Source organism: Falco rusticolus, chromosome 11 (assembly GCF_015220075.1).
Source record: "Falco rusticolus isolate bFalRus1 chromosome 11, bFalRus1.pri, whole genome shotgun sequence".
In the NCBI taxonomy this organism is placed as follows: Eukaryota; Metazoa; Chordata; class Aves; order Falconiformes; family Falconidae; genus Falco; species Falco rusticolus.
Window position 1 is genome coordinate 10,580,825 of NC_051197.1, and position 21,433 is coordinate 10,602,257.

General features: G+C 46.4%; 1 protein-coding gene across 3 annotated transcripts in view; it reads right to left on the reverse strand.

Moving 5' to 3' along the window:
* The window catches only part of RAD54L (RAD54 like), a 23,513-nt gene extending 7,446 nt beyond the window's left edge, over positions 1-16,067 (reverse strand). For 2 of the 3 annotated variants that reach the window (XM_037403792.1, XM_037403791.1), the window contains exons 1-15: positions 15,935-16,067; positions 15,723-15,815; positions 14,563-14,682; positions 13,750-13,810; positions 11,866-12,001; positions 11,028-11,097; positions 8,292-8,580; positions 7,690-7,814; positions 5,706-5,856; positions 3,708-3,834; positions 1,486-1,560; positions 936-1,066; positions 719-829; positions 451-574; positions 54-132 (exon numbers count right to left, since the gene is read on the reverse strand). In XM_037403792.1, the coding sequence (XP_037259689.1) occupies positions 54-132; positions 451-574; positions 719-829; positions 936-1,066; positions 1,486-1,560; positions 3,708-3,834; positions 5,706-5,856; positions 7,690-7,814; positions 8,292-8,580; positions 11,028-11,097; positions 11,866-12,001; positions 13,750-13,810; positions 14,563-14,682; positions 15,723-15,815; positions 15,935-15,937 (1,695 nt within the window). In that variant the 5' untranslated portion in view covers positions 15,938-16,067. Of the gene's footprint in view, positions 1-53; positions 133-450; positions 575-718; positions 830-935; positions 1,067-1,485; positions 1,561-3,707; positions 3,835-5,705; positions 5,857-7,689; positions 7,815-8,291; positions 8,581-11,027; positions 11,098-11,727; positions 11,813-11,865; positions 12,002-13,749; positions 13,811-14,562; positions 14,683-15,722; positions 15,816-15,934 lie in introns of all 3 variants that reach the window. The other variant, XM_037403793.1, reaches the window with a different exon arrangement.
* Positions 16,068-21,433: the final 5,366 nt, after the last annotated feature.

Below are 21,433 nucleotides of genomic sequence, written 5' to 3' on the forward strand. Positions count from 1 at the left end.
AGAGCATTCAGAACTTGCAGCAGAGCTGCTCACAGCTGGCAGGTTCTACTTACCGAGGGGCTGTTGAATCGCTCCACAACCTTTGCTCTCTTTTTAATGGACATGGTGCCATCCAGTCGGACATACAAATACCTGGAATATACAGCATTTACTGCAATCAGACTGTTGCAACCATTAGAACATCCTACCTGAAAGAGAAAAATCTTTCACAAACAGCCTTGTAACAAGGGCCTGGGCTTTAGGAGCTTTTGCAGAGGGCCAGAGCTTTTCTGCTGAGTGACCCCAGTAGCCAAAGCATAAGCCACTTAGTTCCAATTCAGGAAACATCTGAGGTAAAAAACAGATCACAAGTTCCTGCTGATAGAAACTTTAAAAATAGCCAGTTTATTTTACAATGTAGGCTGAAAGTACAGTCTTGCAGGATTAAACAGATGAAGCCCAAAGACAAACCTTCTGTTCCTGCAGAGCTTTTCAAATAGGTCCAGCGTCTGAGTGTAGTTAGACACTAAAACCACCTTGTCGTTACTGGTGCTTTTTGTAACAGCAAGGATATAGTCCAAAACCAGCATCTTTCCTGGATAAAAAGGAAAGAAAGAAGAAAGTTAGGGCACCAGTTCCCAAATTCAAGACCTTGGAAGGGCACTTGATAAGGTGCTAAATACAGTCTCATGGTTGCCTGTGTTAGGCAGCACATTTGCACTGTTGAGTTCCACAGTACCCGAAAGCTGGGGCTCCACAGATTTGGTGCTGTAGCCAGCAGGGAACAAGTCCAGGGCTCCCATAAAACCCTCTTCCTCCTCCACACACTTATCATGGATAAGAGCAGGGTCTGGAAAACAAACAGAGCTCAGAGTGCAGAGTACACAGGGGAGACCCAAAAAACCCTCCACCAACAGTGCAAAACCAAAACCCATTACACAAGCGGATCAACTCACGATTGCAGAGCTTCTTCAAGGAAGTGATGGAAGAGAGAGATGACACACTGATTTTGCCCTCCTTCAGCTCCTCCACTGGCTTGGCTTGCTTCAGGAAGTTCTTGTACAGCTCAGCCTGCAGAGGTGTCAGTCTGAAACAGAACAAGAGCTCTGCAGTCTCAGCCTGTGCCCAGACCAACCCTATCCTTCTTCCTCCATCTACACAGTGCATTCCTTTTAATCTGCTTTTTTTTGGCCACAGCATGGATAGCCTAGAACTGCCTTCAAGGCTGATGGTAGAACAATGATATCTCAGCCCAGAGCTAGAAGAGAAGCTTGCAGGTATTCTGCATAGCCCAGGGCTCTACTGTAAACAGCTGCTCAGAGCATGCCATCTGGCCAGCAGATCCACCAGTTGCAGATTGTCCATCCACGATTCAGGAGGAAAAGCAACACATCGCCAATGGCTACAATCTCATTCCTGGAGGAAAGCACGGAAGGGCTTTTTGCAACACTTTAGTCCTTCCTGTTGCTCCTCCTGTTTCCTGGCAGAGTATGTGCTTTTTGGTACCTGCAGCAGACCACCTGCTCGATCTTCACTGGCAGGTACTTGGACAAGATGTCTGAAGTTCTTCGAATTAAACACCTGCAGGGAGGGTAATTAAGATCAGATGCTTAGATGATGTCAAAACCCTGTTTTATCACTATTATTCCTCATGAGCTCAACACAGTGTCCCTTAGATATCTTATGTACAAAAGTCTGTGACAGTCCAACGCATGGCATGTCAAAGGCCAGACACCCACCACCCACACAAAGCCAGGATAAGAAGCTCCATCAGCCCATGCTACAGAGCCCAGTATAACCCATTGTCTCTGTGACGCCTCTGAATTTGGTTCATCGGACATGGAGGGATTGTGCATGATTCCACCTGACAAAGCCCAGTCCCTTACAAGAGAAACTCAGTTCTTCATCAGACTACCAACAGCACTCTCAACTTGAGCTGCAACAGACCAGCAGCATGGACAGCAAACAAGGACAGGATTTAACCACAACACACTACAGACATAACCCAAAGCACAAGCAGGCAGCTCCCCACGTAATAATTAAGTAGCCATCCTCAGCCAAGACAGGTTCATTTTCTGGCCCAATTTCAGTGAAGGGCATATCCTTTGGGGCTGTAGAAATGCCCCATGGAACAGTTCTACCACACTTTAGAAAAGATGGGATGGACTAGAAAAACTGCTGAACTGAGCAACCAGAATAAGAACGAAGTGCAGAAAAACCCAGTTCTGCCAGGACACAACAAAAATATGTTACAAAACCTAAAGATGACAACCAGCAGGGATATACGATGGCCCCAAAATCTGTCAAAGGCTATTAAAGAAAGGATTAATCTGGTCTCCAAACTCATAAGCAGTAGGATGAAAAGTAACAGGCTTAAACTGCAGTAAGGAAGATTTATGTTACACATTAAGAGCATTTTCTAACTGCAAAGACAGTGATGCTCTGGAAAAGGTGTCCTGAGGAATCTGTAAGGTCTTCAGTGCTGGGTGGGTGTTAAGTAAGGGATGGTTTAGGTCTAACACCTTCTACCTTAGGACAGCAAGATGGATTAGACAACTTCTACAGGGCCCTTCCAGCCTTACACCTACGATTCCACATGTCTTTGCATCACTCTCTCATTTACAATTCCCACCAAATTCAATAAATTAATCTGTTACTACTTTCAAGCTTCATCTTCCCTATTTATGCATCGTGACTGTTACACAATAAAGGAAGGACACAGACCTCAACACAGGCACAAGCATTCCTGAACTCACTTTTACACCTCTTTTCTATCAACTAGAAAAAGAAATAAATGCACCTTAAGAAGGAATAAGCTCTCCTCCTCCCAGCCTTTCATTTCTCTTAGGTTTCTGCAAGCTGACCTGAGTCAAGGTGAAAGCTGTCTCCATAGAGAGGCTGTACTTAGTGTGAAATTCAATTTACCATGACTATGAACTGCAGGGTCATATTTGTGATGGTTGCAAAAGCTCAGATTTAAAAACAAAAAAAAAAGAAATTAAGACACCAGCAATGCTGAGAATTCAACTGAGTGTCTAGAAAGAGTTCTTAAAGAGACACAAGTGATTGCCAGCAGATGTGGATAAACTGGTTGTACTCGTGAATAGAAAAGAAACCAGGTTTAAACAAATCCCCAAAATCAACCAAAGAGAAATAAGACAGCATTTTACATCACAGAAGCGCTTCTCGGGGATCATAAGTCACATCTCTGACACTTGTAGTCTAATCCCATTAGCCCTACAGAGCCAACACAGCTATGAAAGTGTGAGCTGGACTCTTTTGTGACTTAGGCAATCAACAGCAGAACTGAGCAATATTCCTTAGACACTTTCTGTCTGCCACACAACACCTGGGCTGGATGGATCTCAAGTTTGACCCAGTCTACACTGTAGTTATGTTAACACAAATAAAAGGATGCTGCCTGACTATTCAGATCCCACGAGAAAACAGAAACATAAGAGTCAAATCATGATTCAATACCTGAGTACATTTGCTTGGGGCTGACTGCAGCTAACTGTGTCATTTCAATGTGCTATTTTTCAGACTAAAGCTACATGCTATTTAGATTTCTCAGGCAATACATACTTGCACAATCACTTGCTGAATAGACATAACTGGCAAGAGAATTCATTATAGCTGCAACTGTAATTTGGAAAGATACCAGTGTACACCAAGGGTCTGCAAAGATCTGGCAAAAGCTCTGCAAAGAGAAGAGGGATGACATTCACCTGTTCACAATACTGATCAGCTCTTTAAGCCTTTCTTCTCCTTTGTGTCGCTCAGCTTCACTTGCATCCGCATCTCTGCCTTTCAAGATGGGAATTTCAAAATGTCTTTTAAATTCCTGTGCAGTCCCTGTACAAAACAGAAGTGAAAAGGTGACAACTACCACCAAATAACCTTTAATCAGTACCCCACAGCTCCAGTTATCATACCACAAGCATGGGGCCTAGCAGATAAAACAAACTCTCGCCTCATCAGTATGAATTGTTTTCCTTTCTAGTCAGGAAAAGCAAACCAGTACCAAAGAAAATAATGTACTCCAGCAATAATGCACTGCATAGGTCATACAGTTTCAGCTAAACCTGAGTCATCAGGCATGTACTGGTTTTGCTCACATTCCAGCTATACTTTTATCCCCAGATTTCATCCTTGCAAACAACAGCACAAGCATTATGCGTGCCTGTTCCAAAATTATCTGTAATCAGTTGCTTAATACTGGTCACAGGCTGGAAGTGGGAAAAAGCTGCATGCACGCAGTTTTGCCAGCAGTAGTTACAGTATTAACCTCATCATAGAAAAAACCAAACTGAAACTACAGGGAGACTAGCCTTGCCCAAAGTACAGGTCAAGGGGGGCAGGGGAAATCACATCAGCTCCCTGTAATAACTACCCAAAATTGAAGTGCACGGAAAAAGCAGATGTAGAACATCTACCACTCTACCCCATTGTTTCCTTGAGAAATCCTGAGGGCTCAACAGCTGAAAGATACATCCCAATTGCTGCTTGCAAGACTAAGAATCTGATGAATGGTGTTTAACTGGAGTTGTGCATGCATTAGAATTAATGAGAAGCCTCTTGGACTAGATGCACAACAATCCCAGACCAACATGGGTGCTGAGTTACACCAACAAGGAAATGATTTACAGATTGGTTTATTTTCATCCCTTGACAGAAAAAACTACCTCTCTTGGCAAAAACAAGCTGTTCCACACTGGAAAGCACACCTCCTAACCCAGTGATGCAGGAGAGCATGCAAAGACTACTTTGCTTTTAAAATGAAAACAGAGCTTGCTGGCATAAGCAGAACATAGGAACCAGAGTCAGAGTATTTCAGTCTGCTACCAGCAATTGCAGAAGGGGTTTGATACTGAAAACTAGTCGGTATCTCTCCTCCAGACATTTTTCCTTCTCTCTCAGATGAAGTTAACCCCATATGCACAGGACTCCATTGCCTTAAAAAACAGGAGCAGTCTTAACTCCAAATGCTAGGCACCACCCTCAGCTTTCTCTGATTATCTGAAAGTGGGACGGCAGACTGCCAGAAATTTGGGCTTTGTTGCTTAACTCTACCACACAGCACACAGTTCCACCTCACACCAGTCACTTCAGTCTCCTGTGCCAAATGGATATGAGAGCACGCACGGGGGAAAAAGCCATTTCCCAGGCTGCCTATCATACTCAATGCAGAGAGCATGCTATGTCAAACTCTCTTCCCCATGGAGCCTTTCCTACAAAGACATCATTCCTGGCTTAGATTTCTGAACTTGCTACAGCCTGGAAGTGTTGTGGGAAGTACCATTATGAGCTGGTTCTTCCTGCCCAGCAACTCCTGCAGTATCTCTAAGGGCTTACTGTCAAAGAAACTTCCAGTCTACATGAACATTTTGGCTAACCAGTATAGCTAGGCAAGATCAGCCATGTAGTACTTGGGGTCTTATATCTATTTCATCTCAATTAATTCCCCTTCCAAAATACCTGTTAGACTGGTGTACTTTAAATTACAATCTTCTTGAAACAGAGCTCTGATGATATACAGCCTCTAGAACAGGACACCCTGATCTAAGCTTTCTGGATACAAACTTAAGGAGAGTAAGTCTCCAACCTGTATGTGACCTTTCCTCTCACTAATGTCTTGGTTGCTGTTTTCACTAACACTGGTAGCTAGGGGAGGCCTTGCCAGCAATTTCCCCCTCCCTCATGTCTCTCACACATTCAACTCTTACCTAGGATGCCTGAATTGACGAAGTGCACCAAGCTGAAATATTCAAGCAGGTCATTCTGAATGGGGGTGCCTGAGATAAGGACTCGTCGAGGTGTATTTAAGCTGTTGAGAGCTTGGTATGTTTGGTTTTCAGAGTTCTTCAGTCTATGGCCCTTTGAAAAAAAGAAAAAAGGAATGAAGCTGATAAATCCAGTGGCCCTGATCAGAAGCAGCTTGGAGATCCTCATCAACACTGGTATGTTGTATCTCCCACAAGGCATCTCACCACTTTTCCCATTCCTGGTAGTGGACTAAGTGGTGTATGTGTATTAACTGTTGCAACAGACTTCTTTCAAAGGCAAGAATCTGGTGGGAAACCTGAAGCCATTATGCGAGGCAACATGACATTACAAGCTTCCGAGACCAGGAACACCTGAGTCACATCCAGGCAAGAGGGCCTACCACAAAAACAACAACCACCACATTAATCTTAGCTATAAAAACTGTTTCCTGTTCAAAGATGGAGATGTTTTCAGCTATCAACACGAGGCCCTGAACTCTGGAGAAAGTAACACTGCATCACTCAAGGTCAACACCACAAACCACTCAGACCACCTATATCCAGGATTTTCAGGCCTTTGCACACTAATAAAAAGAGGTTGCACACCTCTTACTGGGGTAACATGAATACAGGCCCCATTTCCCATGCCTGGGAAAAGCAACTTTATTAGCATCTGAGTGCTATGCTAAAGCATAAGTGATGGGACACTTTTTCTAAGTGCCAGACCACTGCAGAGCTGTGTATTTATTGGGAACATATGGAAGACAAGGCCAAGGACCTGTATTCCCAGCATCCCTAGCTGTTGGTCTCATCCCAAGGGCACTGAGAGGTGCGGGCAGTCACGGACTTGGTAGATAGGTGGATTGGAGTTACACTTGTGAGGATGCTCTTATTAAGCTCCTCTCAGCACTACTCTAGCAAATACGAACCCAAACCACTGGGTGGCACCGCTAATTTAACAAATTCCCTCTAACTGGCAGCAGAGGACACCTCAACAGTGGCTGAGGCCCCTGGCTTGATCGTTTCAAGGAGGCAGAGAGCATTTTTTTTTTTATTTTGTCCTTTAGAGCATCTCTGGCTCTCACTACCTATAACCACAAACAGGGATCAATACATGAAAAAACAACTCGATTTCAGCCAGGTGGAAGCAGAGCTTGATAACACAGGCTTGGCAAACTTGACTCCCTGATTGCTAGATCTAAGCCAGGTTTGTCTCCTCTTGAATAAGCAGCACATGACATAACTCCTCACGCCACTCTCCTACCTCTGCCTCAAGCAGGATGCTACGGAGAGGGAAAGAGGGTCCCTGCCATGGGAGTGCCTTTCAAACTCCCCAAGCACAGAATAAGATGGCCAGATGCCAGCAGCCAACTACACACAGGAACATGCTGAATCACAGAATCATTTACGCTGGGAGAGACCTTGGGAGTCTCCAGTCCAACCTCTTGCTCAAAACAGAGTCATGTTAAAAATTACTGGGCAGAACATGAGGCCAGGCCAAACAGAAAATACTTCTTACTTTAGCAAAGACAGACACAAACAAATGCAAACAAGATCAGTGAGCTAGGGCACTACCCTCCCAACACGGTAAGGCCTCTTCTTTCAGTGTCAGAGATAGGCAGTGGACCTCCTTTCTACTACATATTTCACACTGAGAGGGCCCTAGTAGGTGCCCCCAACCAGCCAGAGACCTACCAAGTGGCCACAGTTACCACCACCTGGATTTTCTTCATATCTCAGCTCCCAAAAACACCCTCTCTTGTTCAGCCTCAGCCAGTATGGATGAGATAGTTACCCAAGAGCCTCTCAAACACCACAATGGGTGCCGTCCACAGCTAAACCTTGTTTCCTGCAGCCCTCCCTGCTTTTAAGAAAGCAGAGCCAGTTTTGCCCAGATCTCAAGAAAATTATCAGGAACAGATTCCCCTTAAAGATTCCCCTGTACCTCATCACATATCACCAGCCCAACACTGCCTTTCTGTAATGCCTCGGCATGGAGTCGGAAGGTCTCATAGGAGATGATCAGGATGGGTGAAGGCACTCGCGGGCCACGCTGGTTCATAAAGCCAACTGCAGATAGAAAGGAGGTAAAAAGAAAAAATAAAAGGGATGAGGAAAACCAACAGAAAAAGGTTCAACCTCTATAGTTAAAACTTTTGCCTTAAAAATCTAGGAAAACCTGTCCGTTTCAATTACTTCATAGCATCCCTTCCACCCACATATACCTGTGCTATTTTCCCCACAACCGTCCCCATTTCCATCCCCCTCTTACCTCTGCCCAGTCCTTTCCTGGCTTCTGGCTAGAGCAAAGAAGAGGCACTGGGACTGCCCTAACTTAAGCACATGACTGGACTTTGATTATTGCAAAAGATCAGCTATTACCAACAGGCAAGGGTCTGACCTAAACATGTTAGTGGAGAGACTTTTGTCAGTTTCCAGAGCTCTAATGACAGCCCAGAGATGTTCAAATCAGCTACTGTAGGCTTCTTCCAATGCAAGATTTTGACCTAAGTCAACCAACCACACCATTTGCAAACATTTCTGTACCTAGCTTACGGTCAATCTCTTCTTTGGAGCCTCCATCAATGGCCAGTGGCTGGATCCTTCCCCCCAGCCATTTCTCTACTTCATTGTACCAGTTTCTCACCAGGCTGGAGGGAGACACCACCATGGCTTTCTCAATTTCAGGCTTGCAGTCTGGACTTTGCCGGAGAAGTGTCCACATGAGTGTGATGCACTGCAGGGTTTTGCCCAGCCCCATTTCATCTGCCATGATACAGCCATGACTCCCGGGGATCCGCCGGCTTGTCACACAGTCCCAGAGGAATTTCACTCCCTGCCAAAAAATTGTTCTCTCAGAGCTGGATGGGGACACCAGCAGAATGACAACTTCATTACAGCTTCATTACCACAATGCACAGGACTGGTACTACAACAAACAGCAAATCTGTGTAGCACATCCCTAAGGACATGCATATTCTAAAGAGACTGAGGGAAATCACCCAAGACAGAGCCAAAATGCAGCCACACCTGGTTTGGAACAACATTACTGGTGCCAACACATAGCTTGTAACATCCTACTACATTTTAACTGTACAATTATAACTAGCTTCCTGACATAAATTTCCAGAAATTTCTACCCTTGGTTGCATTAGATAGACCCAGGCCATCAGCTAGCCTGCATCAATCACTGCAAAGAGGTTAATCAGCTTAACAACACCCAATTAGGTAGTTTTAGAAACACAGAATCATAGAGCGAGCAGAATTGTTTCTGCTGCCTGATTACTCCCAGAACACCCTCAAGCAGACCTCACCACTTCTGCCTAGAAGTGCAATGACTCACCTGGGGACTCAAGGTCCAAAGCAGATTTAGCTTCAGAGAAGACACAGAGCTGAGATTATAGCCCACATCACATGGTGGGAGAAGAGCTCAGCCCTGCATTAGGCTCTGACACATCACCAAAACTAAAAGCAGGGGGAAAGAAAAAAAAACAAACAACAACACACACACACACACACACCCCAAGATCTGCAAAATGTTCCTCTAACATGTGATGACAGTCAGAGAAAATAAGGGCATTGTATTGGAAACATATAAGCTTCCTGCACTGTGTCACCACACACCTGGATGGATTCATGCCTCTGTGCTCCACTACTTGGGACCGGAAGATGGAACACCTTCACTTGTACCTTCAAATCCTTTTCTTTCTTTCTTAGGCCCCTAACAACAGGTTCATGACGTTTATTTAAGCCAGCTGAATAATTATGAAATACATCAATGACAAAAAGAGTGCATTTGACTGGGGATCCAGCTGGGTAACCTCCCAGCAACCAGGCAAAAGACATGACAAAGATGGAGTGAAGCTGTACAGTCTGGGAGCACCACCTGAAGCAGCACAGGAATCTTAGCAGGCAAAGACTTGTTAGACTAGAACAGAGACTGCTTTAACAGAGATATTCAGCTGTCAAAACCCAGAGCGTGCCTAGTACACCAACATAACTATCATTACTTGACAAAAGCACCAGCAGGCAGTATCTTACCCAAAACCAGAGTGCCTCCGGCTATGTAGCCAGACACAAGCATTGCACTGGATCACAGGTTCAGTACCAACTCTGAGATAAAAGTACAAGCCAGGAGCAGCCTACAGTGCTCTTAGAGCCAACTGATCTCCCATGCAGGGATACATCCAGCTTGACCCGCTTAGCCTGCAAGATCAGCAAGCACAACTTCCATCTGTGCTGCCTCTAGGCTTAAATGATAACATACTGCATCTGTGATGAACTTCAAACTGTTCAGATACCTACATTATATATTTGGCAATTAGTACCCACTGCTTCAATATTGTGATGTTGCACATATTTACAACATAAAATGTTTTTTGGCACTTTCCACTGGCGAATTCCAAGTCTACGTAGGTCATGGACAGCTCACACCTACAAAGGTGTGAATACCTATGTCCAAATAAAACACAGTGAAGCAGGAATCTACTCCACGCTGTCCTGGGAACCATGGTACCAGAAAAAGAGCTTCAGCGTTTCCTGGCTCAGCGACTGAAGATCCAACTAATTCTGCTGACCAGCAAAACACAGCAGTCTGCCCTGCCCAACTCAAGACTGGACTGCAACATAATTTACTGCAACTATATCTCACCACCTTCCACATAGGGTTCCACTCGGCAGAGCTCCATCTCCAGACTTCAAGATAAGTAAAGGCTGGACTTTCAGCCCCAAGTCTGCAAGATTCCATCTCCCTGAAGAATCTGGTCTTTTCTTAAGGTACCACTGGTGACATAGAAGTCGGCCAACGTGCTTTCCTAGACCTGCATAACCAGTGCACAACAGTCCAGAAACTCCCCAGTTTCCACTATCAGCTGACCTGACCTACAACCCCACAGAGAACACACTTGTGCATTGGGCAGCATCACGTTTAGGCTGGGAGTGCTCTGTCCCTGCTAGATCAGAGGCAAAAGAGAAAATTCTTACCCACAAGCAAGCAGCAAATTTCCACATTTTTAAGGATGAACAGGACTGTCATACTCCCAGCACATCCTCTTGTTTAACACAGAATAGAGGATATTTGCAGCATTCAGGCCTCTAAGAGGACAGTTAAATGTTTCACTTTGCATTTCCAACAGACTGGAGTCTGTTAGACTGTCACAGACTGTTAGCCTGTGAGGGCTATGTACACCTCACAGTGGTGGGTAACAATTCCAGCAGAACTGCAGCTTTCAGAAATGCACCAAGCCCTCCAGCCACACTCTCAGGTCCCAATGGAAAACTTACTTCTCTCTGATGGGGCCGTAAAACACGGCTGAGGACAGGATCCACCACAACATGGACAGGTGTTTTGTCCCTGCAGGAGGCAGTCAAGGAAGAAGACAGTGTGATTAATGAATTTGGCACAGCATATGTTTAGGGTTTTTTAAATCTCACTGTTATACTGAGGACTCCCCAGTGGCATGAGGGAAGCAACTGCCAACAAGAAAGCGAAAAATGGATTAATTTTGAATCAGTTTTGAGAATGAAGTCACAGAGGTCTGAAACATCAGTAAAACTATGTATTTGGTCTGTGGTTAAAACAAGGGCAGAATATGGTTTGGAGACACAGTTAAAAAGTCATTATTGTTTTTCTTGTTTTGATAACTATATTGTAACTGCATTACTGGAGAGTGGAAAACCCTCCCCTGTCCATGAAGATCCAGCTGACAGCTCTTTTAAGTTATAACAGCACAACAGGAACTACTTCAGAATAGAAACCATTAGGCAGCCTAACATTTGACTGTCAGTCACCCTTTGCTTGTCCTTAGATGCTGATGTTTCCTGACTAACGATTAAGCCATAAGATTTTCTAAGCAGCTTCTTCATGTGTCCATGCTCATTCCCTGCAACAGATTTAAATTTTGGATGAGTGTGAGATAAAAAAGCCTGTGGAAGAACACAAAGATCTGGCACGGGTACATTCCTCCTTTGATTGTTACTATACCTGAACCAATTCAGAGGCCGAATACTTGGCACTAAAATTCCCTTGACGTTCAGCTCAGACACATTTGGGAAGAAAGCGCGTAAATCTATGTGTACAAGGAGATCAGAGCTGAAACATTTGCGCCAGGTGATGACTCACTTGTCTATTTTCAGCTGGTCATGGGCACTCAGCAGCGGGGGCTCGTACAGAACCAGAGCTCCTTCCTCAAAAGGGTCATGGAGAGGATTCCTCAACCCTGCCCGTTTGATACCCAGTGCGCGCAAACCGAGTGGCCCTGGAAGCAAACAAAGGCACAACTCAAAGAACAACTCCTTCCTGGCAGAAAGCAGAGCCTTGCAGAAGGGTCTGATTACATTTAGGAACAGTTAGTTAATTGTGTGCTGGAGTGGAGATGCAAACTGGTGCAGACAGCACACCTACGTAGGGCTACTGTTTGGCAGCACTCTGCCAGCACACAGCAGGTAGCTCTGCAGCAGGAAAGAACAGAATGAAGGAACAAAGGCAAAGATGGAGCAATGGCATTGGCCACCAGATTGGGTACACCAAAATGGGCATGACTGGGTGCAGCAGATGCCATATATGCTGACACACAACAGCATATGCTGTCTTGCAAGGTGACCAACAACTTCACCGCAGACCTGTGCCACTGGCATCCAACCATAAACAGGCACAAAGTCTCTCTCAACTGTCTCTGGGCATCAGAGCTACTCCTAGTACCCAAAGGTTTTTGAAAGACAAGCAGAGTTCCAGAACGTACATCTCAGCAGCTCAAGAAATACATTCCCAAATACACAGTATATACTCGGTCAAACCCTCTTTCTGGATCACTTAACCCAGACTTAGCCAAAATTGTATCTTTTATGCAAGGTCAGGAATTGATCTTTCAAAGTGATGAAGTTTTACAGTATCATAGTTAGCACCATACTGCCATTACATACTCTAGGGTATTATTTTTCTCTCTGCTGAGCAACAGTAGATGTCTAGCCTTGAAGCCAATTCCTGTGAAAAGCAGAAACCAAGCATGAGTCCTAGTACTTCCTAGTATTATATTTTGATGTCACAGTTTTGGAACGGAGAAGAACACAAAAAGAACACGCACAGAAATCCCTTTTCCCATCAAAACTCAGGCAACTGTGCTCCCAGGATTGATTTTGCTTGGGAAAGATTCAAGCAGGGTCAGTTTGCCCACTGCTTGTTAAAGCTCCTTGCAAGCTGAGGCACCAATGCATGCACACCAAGAAAAGAGCACACGAAACAACCTCATCTCCCAATTAAGACAGGAAGGTAACAGCTGCAGAAAGCAGCTCCTCCAGTTACAGTTCTGTTTCAGCCTCCTGACAAATCTGCTTTTCCACAAACTAACTTTGCCGAACTCTTTTGGGGCTTGTCATTTCATAGTCAGTGTCTGCTTACGGACATATTTTTGTAACTAAAGTTTGAGTGAAACTGGTTGATCTGCTTTCGAATTTTCCAGCTGAACGGTGAAGGGGAAGGAGACAAGATCTGGCCCATTTGTTTCTGAGATCTTGTGTTTCACTGATTCAAACCAGCTGAGGCTTTGAACTTCAAGACTACATTGCTCTGAAGATCACCTTGTGACTCAACACACCAAGCCAAGTAGAAAGAAAACTGGCATGTACTATCTTTTTCACCTACAGCCTTCTGTCTGTTAGTATCATTAGGGTATTATTTAGATGGTAAACCTTCATCGCTTGGAATTCATCTTACTTTTGTATTTGCGATATGGTGTACAATCTTCTGGCACTACATCAAATATATAGCCGTAAGAACACAAAATCCGATTCTGAAATGTAGGATTATCCAAACTAAACACTAGTAAGAAATATGAAGACTTGGCTAATGTGACAGTATTTTTCTTTCAAAATTAAATCAGGATTTCTGGAACATACGCATCACTGCAAAAAATAACAATAATCCCCACAGATACACTGACAGGCTTGAGCATCATCTGTTTTACCCCAGTCAGTCAACACAGACAATCCTTAAACCTCCTCATCTTACCTTTATAATTTGGAATGGGGACTTTGAAGGGTTTGGACAAAATGCTGCGGATAAAAGCCTCCTAGGAATTCAGAAAGAAAACATACTTAAGAAGTCTAAAATCACAGACTGCTCAAGAAGGCAAGCCCAGAACATTTTTTGAGAAGTTAATTTTGCCAGGTGCTGACAGTCCATCTATTCAAGCTTCAACTCCAAATATTTTCAAGAATATCCAAAAGAAAGAAAGTAACAAACCTGCACAATTCCCCCCACAACTCCACTTTTCAAAACTATTTTCCTTTGGGTTTTCTAATGTGTAAAATCGATTTTTCTTAACTCCCCTTCTTAAATCCACTGGCATTATTCACTTCTTTAAATGCTATTGCTTCCCCCGCCTTGGTAATTCAGTCAGGCAATTGACTTCCTGTAAAGGAACTGGGTTACCACCGTAGGAACAACCATGCTGGATCAGCAAGCACCCAGCCAGTCCAGCACCTGGTCTCCAGCAAGTGGAAGCCCAGACCAAACTGGGCAAGCAGACAGCACTTGAGCCATCTGCGTGGAAAGCTACCCATGCCCCTGGGCACTGTCCCTCACCTAGGCTCCACAGAACTCTCTTATTCAGGATTTCGATTATAGAACATTCCCGCACCACACGTCCTTCAACATTAAATGGCTGGAGCTAGCAAAAGCCTCTCCTAAAGACTCTGTGTGTATGTCACTTCCATAACACCTCTGATTAAAAGGGTCCATGGAAGCATTTGGACTCCCTTGATGAACGAGCTCCATACACAACCCACCAGCTACAGTGTGCCAGCAGTAACACCCACTTACATGTTGACTGCTATCCAGGCAGTGAGGTCTATTGGTCAACTGAGCCAAGGGTTTCCGGAAAGGCGACCTGTAACATTCTCCACCCTCTGTCTCGCTGACAGGCTTCTGTCTCTTCCGAGTCTGAAAAACAGCATCAAGACAAACCAACTCAAGGGCATTTGGCGAGACCAGAAGATAGATGCATTGCTGTCACACTCAGTAAGCACCTAACCACACAGACAATCCACCCAGCCAGCTGAGCATCTCTGAACAGACACAATCATTACTCACCCCCACCTCACCACAGGGCAGAGCCTGCAACACCACAAAGGTCACCATGCCCTAAAGTTTAACCTGCATAAAGGTTAAAAAATTCTCCTAGCTAAGGTAGCTACCACTTTCTAACCTAAAAAGGCAGCTTTGTCTGTGCTAAGATTTGTCCTGTCCCACTCCTCCCCTAAAAAACAAAAAAAGCAGAAGAAAAAAAAAAAAGGAAGGGTCAGAAGCACAGAACAAACTACATGAAAGTCCCCTGAGGCTCCCACAGCATCTGCTGTTGCACAGGTGAAAAGGCTTCACACTGAAACCTAAATTTCAGGCACTTAGCAAGTGGCATGAAGTCATTTGATATGTTTCCTGATTTATCACAGTCGTCTTCAGATTGAGGCATGGTTTTAACTACCTGCTGGCACAGAAAAAGGGATTTGACACAGGAAGCGCTAGGTGAGACTCTTTAACCTGTATCACACAGTACATAGCATGACAACATTCTGTTTTGTCTTGAACATCTACCTATTCCTAGTTACCAGCCCTCTCACAAACACTTGGAAGCTCTCCCAGGGATAGTTTGTTCCATAACCCACGAAGCATCACACGCACACAATGAAGTTTCTACTGACTACATGACCTGACATAAGTTTTCTCCCAGCTAGTGAAAACAGCATAAACTTAGAGCCTGGTCCTCAATCCCCAGAAGGCGGGGGCGATAACAACCCCCGATCAGGCACCTGGGACTGACTGGGCAGCGGCGGGTCCCGGCCCCCCGCCCCGCCCCCGGCTGCAGGGGCTCCGGCAGTCACACGGGGCCGAGCCCGCCCCAGCCCCGCCTGGGCGAGGCCGGCCTCAACGCCGAGGGTGGCGGGCGTTCCCTCCGCCGCCGAGTCCCAGGGCCCCTCACTCACCGTCGGGGGATGCCAGCCTTCCTCCTCTTCCTCCTCCTCCTCGCCGCCGCCCGCTTTTCTCTTGGCCAGCTGACTGGGAGCCAGGCTCCTCCTCTGGAAGAGGGGCACAGCACACACACGCTGAGGGGACAGCGGGGCCGGGGGGAACACCGCGCAGCCCCTCAGCCCAGCCCCTCAGCCCGGCCCGGCGCCCCCGCCCGCCCCGCACTCACCATCGCCTCACGGGGCAGGGCAGACGGCCGGCGGTAACGTGCCGCGCGCGGAGCGGTTCGCGCGCGCCGCGCTGCAGGCGGGAAAGGCGCCGGGCGGGCTCCGCCCCGCCTCTTCGCCACGGCAACAGGCACGGCCGAGCGAGCGCCGAGCCGTATCGACCCGCTCGGGGCTCCGCGGCGGGAGGAGCGAGGGCGCGGCCGAGCTGCGGGCCGGGGGGCCGGGCCCTGCACCGAGGCAGCCCTCCCCCGGGGCCTGGCCTCCCCGAGGTTGCTCGGTGGGGGGCAGGCCGTGGCCCTCGGGCCCTGCTGGTGCTACGTGCGGGTGTCTGGCGGGCGGGCGGGCGCCGTGTCGGCACAAAGGTGCGAGGACAAGAGCCTGAGGTGAAGTGAGACCCAGGTTCAGAGGGCAGAGCCCCGTGGCTGCCCTGACCTCTGGCAGCAGGAATTAAATCACTGGGTGCTGTGACAAACGCAGGCGGGTGCCCCTTGGCGCCCAGGAAGGCAAGCCGTGGGGAGGGACATGCCTTTACAGTCACGTTTCAAAACAGAGTGATGCTTTTCCAGTTTTATGTTATTTTACATACTTAACTGTTCGAGTAGAGCTGACCCTAAAGCCCTGACTGTGTACTGAGCAGCTGTTTGTGCCCTCACAGAACATAAAGGCAATCCCTTTGGTACATCCTAAAGGATATTTAGAGTGGTGCTGGGGTGAAAAGCAAACTCAGAGTAGCAGCAGTTTGAGCGTAGATTTGTTTTCCTTGAAAGAGAAGGGCAGGCTAGTCCTCGGGAAAGAGCAAAACTGTTCCTGTTTCATGGATCACAGCTGACATGATAAATGAGTACTGGTGCTCACCAAGCCATTTAAAGGAGAGGCTTTACAAACTGCAAAATCACAGCATTTTGGAGACACCCAGCTAAATTCTCCTCACTACACAGGAGAAACCCCAAACAACTCCATGAAATAAGCCAAGCCCTCTGATACACACTGTTAACTCCTCTACCAGCAGGCAGGGAAGGCACCCTCAAGATGAGATTCCCACACAGCTTGCGATACCAAGATGTGCCTCTCACAGGCCTCAGAGGAGGTCCTCTGGAGCCCATGGGTTCCCAGAGGCATCAGCAGTTGACAGTGTTAATAAATCTTGGGAGACTCATTAAATCTCCAGATGCCATCCAAGGAGCACATGGGGGCAGGCAGGGAGTGAAATCCAGCAGAGCAAACTAGTCAATGTGCTATGCCCTTGCAGCTCTTAAAAAAGGACTTAGTCTTTCCTTCTTCCTCCAAGGAGGAAAGGAGAAAGGGAAGGATGGACTTCCCCTTTGTTGGTTGTCTCACTGGTAAGCCTGGGAAATAAATGACATGTAAAAACTTACTTTGATCACTTCCAGATGTACAACTGACCTTCTTAAACATCAAAAAACACAAGAAGCCCCTTTGGCAGTATCCTTACCTCAAGTTACATTCTATTTTTCTATTCAGTTTATTAAACATCTGTTAATGCAGTTACACATCTACAAAACATAAAATAGAGTGGATGTAAGACAAAGCCAAATTCTTGCATCTGTAGGACTTGAGTTATAAGTGGGCACAGATTCCCTACAGCCTTTTACACTTCCTGAATGTCGAGTACCTTAAATTTACTTCCCCCGCCCCCCCCCCCCGCCCCCCCCCCCGTCTTTTTCAAATCCAAATCCATTTATCAGTATTGTATTCCCAAAGTGCTTTCAGAGCTCACTGGCAAATGTTACATATTATACTTACTGGTCCACTGAGCAGAGAGTGGTTCTGTAGGAAGGTAATTGGCTATTTTCCCCGGCATTAATAATGTTTGCATTAATACTCTCCCTCACCGTGGCTTTGAGAGCAATTCTGCTGCATGATTTTTGGCCTGCGACAGGAACAGACATGTTTTCTAGCCAACACCAGGCTGGGTAAAAATAAGAGGAAGGGGAGGCAAAATGCCCTTTCCTGCTCCATGTAAACCAACAAGAGGGATCTTGGTCATCTTACACCCAACACAGAACTGCTCAGAACTCCACCCTGCAATAGCTTTTCTTTTCTAACCATTCGTGACAAGTCCGAGAGGGAAATTTGGGGTGATGCTAACGCCTGAGCATGGACAGCCTGCTCCTAAGCCAACCACGCTGCAAGCCTGGGGCAAGCTGGACATGCACGAGAGTTCCCCTTCCTTCCCAAAGAAACAGGCAAAGAGATACAGCAGAAAAATATTTCATTCTTTCTCCAAAGGGGAAGACAAGGGGCTTGCCTGAGGCAGCAGAAGCAGCCAGGGACAAGGTCAGCAATTGCTCTTTCCCGTTCTGTGGGTCCCAGCACGATGCCACTCAACATTCTCTTTTCCACTCTTCTCTCCAAACTGACACCTTCAGGCAGAGGTTTAAGTCCTCCCCTCTTCCCCCTTTCTAATTACACAATTTACTTTTTTTCTAGCTGTAATCAGCTCCCATTTATACAGCCCTGAGAGAGCACAAGATAATCATCATAGGGAATAATCCTGTGATTTCCCTGCCATCTCTGCAGGATGCTGAATCCCTCCAGTACGAGCAAGCAGAGGGGAGGATGCCAAAAATCTTCCTCTGAGACAGAGCTCAGGCCCTCCCTGATTCCCCATAAAAAAACTTTTCAGAAATGTGTTGCAGGAATTGGGGCTTTTACCCAGGTCTTCTTTGCAGGAATTGGGGCCTTATGTCCAGGTCTTTGCAGGCAGGAATAAGGACAGGTCCTGCCCAAGAGAGCTTGTTACCCTTGTAGCAGGTAGGAAACAGCATGAGGGAGAGATAATTTGAGAAAATATCTCCTGATGGAAGGAGACCTCATCTAACAGCTTCAGCCATTCCACAATGAAAACCAGAGGTGAAAATCTGTAACCATAAGAAGGGAGAGCTACAGCTTTAACAAAATTCGGTGGTGCTACCTGGATCTTCTCAGGTGAAGCTCTGATGCTACCAGGGCTGCGGGATGAAAACCTCTGCATGCCAGCATAGCTTGGCCTTATTCAGCTGGGAAAGTAATTAAATATCTTCCCAGTTAATTCCTTTGCAAACCACGAGAGGGAAACTGAGTACGATCATACAAAGTTGCTGTCAGCTGGAATTGTGATCCCCTTTCATCACCACCAGAGACAGCTCAACTGCCCGTCCACTTACTGAGGGAGGAAACATTAAGTGCTTCAAAAATATTACCTTCAGGGACAAAAATCTTTTTACTTTCTGGAGGTTCAGGTGCCATTTGACATGCAGCCAGGCTGCATGCTGGACAGAGGCAGAGGTTCAGCAGCAAGGATCCCAGCACTGCTGCTGCTTTTGGCACATTTGCATGAATATCACCTGAAAGCAAATGGAGTCAGGAGCCCAGCGTGATGAGAGTTGGGTGGCCAATGCCCTTCCCACTCACACAGCACTCAAGCACTTACAGCTGTGCCTGGTGGCAAGGGCTGTGGGGCTGACCCACATCCCACCCAGCCATCCCTGCAGTACCTGCCATCTCAGCTGTACAGCACCTACCTTGGCTTCAACCCCGCTGCGTGGCGAGCACACCTGAAGGCACAGCTCTTCTATCCCGCAGCGGGGTGGCACAGCTGGGCGGCCGCTGCCTGCTTTGGTCTAGGAGCCATTCACCATCACACGTTACATACTAGATTTCACAGTTTCTTTTGATTCATTTATGACTGCTGTCCCTCTAGACCCAGTGGTACCTAATCCTTATTACTATTAGAAGAGAGAAAAATAAATCTTTGCTAATCTTGTTTATTTAAAAAAAACCAAAAAACCAAAAACCTCACAAAATCCTATTTCCTTAAAGCAGCAAAGGCAAAAGGAGCAGGGAAAAATCTCCACTGCCACTACTCCAGGGAGCTCTGTGCCCCAGAAATGCTGCACACTCACTTCCTTACTCATGGATTCCATGTGTTCCTCACCAAGTGCCTCCTTGCCCCGTGCTGGAAATCAAGATGCCCTTCCCTTGAGGGCAGAGCCCTCTGCACTGTGCTGAGCCACATGACATGGCTTGAAATCCATGAGGTGGAGAAGGGTCCAGTGGCACAGAGAAGGAAAAGGACATGGGATGAGCAGGGAAGCAGGAAGAAAAGTGGCATCCAGATAATGCCCCAACCTCCTCCAGAGGCAAAGCCCCAGCCTTTCTCCTTTCACGTTGTTGCTGCATCCAGAACTAATCACTAATTCAACATTAAACAGCTGATTCCTCTTCAGGCTCATGGCACTGGCTGAAGGGTACCTGGAAGCAGAGGCTTACCCACCAACCTGGTTTTAACATCACTCACCTACAAATCTCACCTGCCACTGTGAGAAAAAACATCAGCAACTTCAGTGCTTCAGGCTTTTGTCACTCCATGGGCCTACTTTCAAGAGCCAGCCCTTCATTCCAGAGGAAGGCTATCCCCATGGGGTACTTTCCCCCTGCACCACCTTTGCTTCTAATGTAGTTTTTTTTGCTAAAATGTTTTTAAACATGTATAAGTCTGACTCAGCAACCCGAAATATTTCATTTGATGCAAAGCAAAATGTTCTATTTTGTTTAAAAGCTAATTAGCCAGTCATCTCCCTCACCTTTATAGGCACAGGCCAGCCAACAACACAACCTGCAAACACTAAAAAGCCTGGTTTTAGGAAACATCAGAGTCAAGCTGTGATAGCACTTCCAGAAACACATTCCTCATTCCTTAAAGGGAGGCTGAAATGGCTTCCTAGATTCAGCTTGATTTCGCAAATTGGTTTAGCCCTGCTGAAGGTTCATTTTTTGCAAGAAATTTACAATCAGATGCCATTTTCCTTGCCAAGCTCAGACATTTACAGGGCACTCAAAGAGCTGCAGAACAAATCTAAGGGCAGATCTCAGCCTTAGGGACCAGGGTCAGCCCCTGATTCTAGTGGGTCCTCACCACTTATGCAGCACCACCACCAGAATTCTTTGGGGCTGCATTCAGGGGTGCTGCTCATATGCCTTTATGCAAATCCAGTTGCAGGACCACGACTGAAATAAATACGATTGCAGCCATCTTCCCATAACAGCTACCTCCATCGTCACTTTTCTGATCTACAGAGACACCCACCACAGTCAGTCTGGGTGTGAAAGCCGAAAGACAGAATATATACATACACTTATACACACACTTACTTTCTAAGCAGTTAAGCTACCCAGCACCCTCCAGTGCATTTAAAAATATTTGCTTATCAGCTTGAATGACCAAGAAAGACTTTTCTGCGAATGGGTTTTTCTCCAGGGCAGAAGGAATTGCTTCCCTCCCTGCTGTCTGAGCCCTGCAGAGACAAAGCGCTGGCTGCCCTGTGTGAATAGTCTGGCCCCTGCATATGATTTCTGTCATTTATACAACTTCCAAGGGCCAGAAGTGAGGCTGGCTGGCAACAAAGGTGCTCTCTACCATGACATCTGGGTTTGAGGAAACCATCTTGATGGATGATGGAGGAGCATCCCTTGGAAGACGCCTTCAGAAGCACACGTGG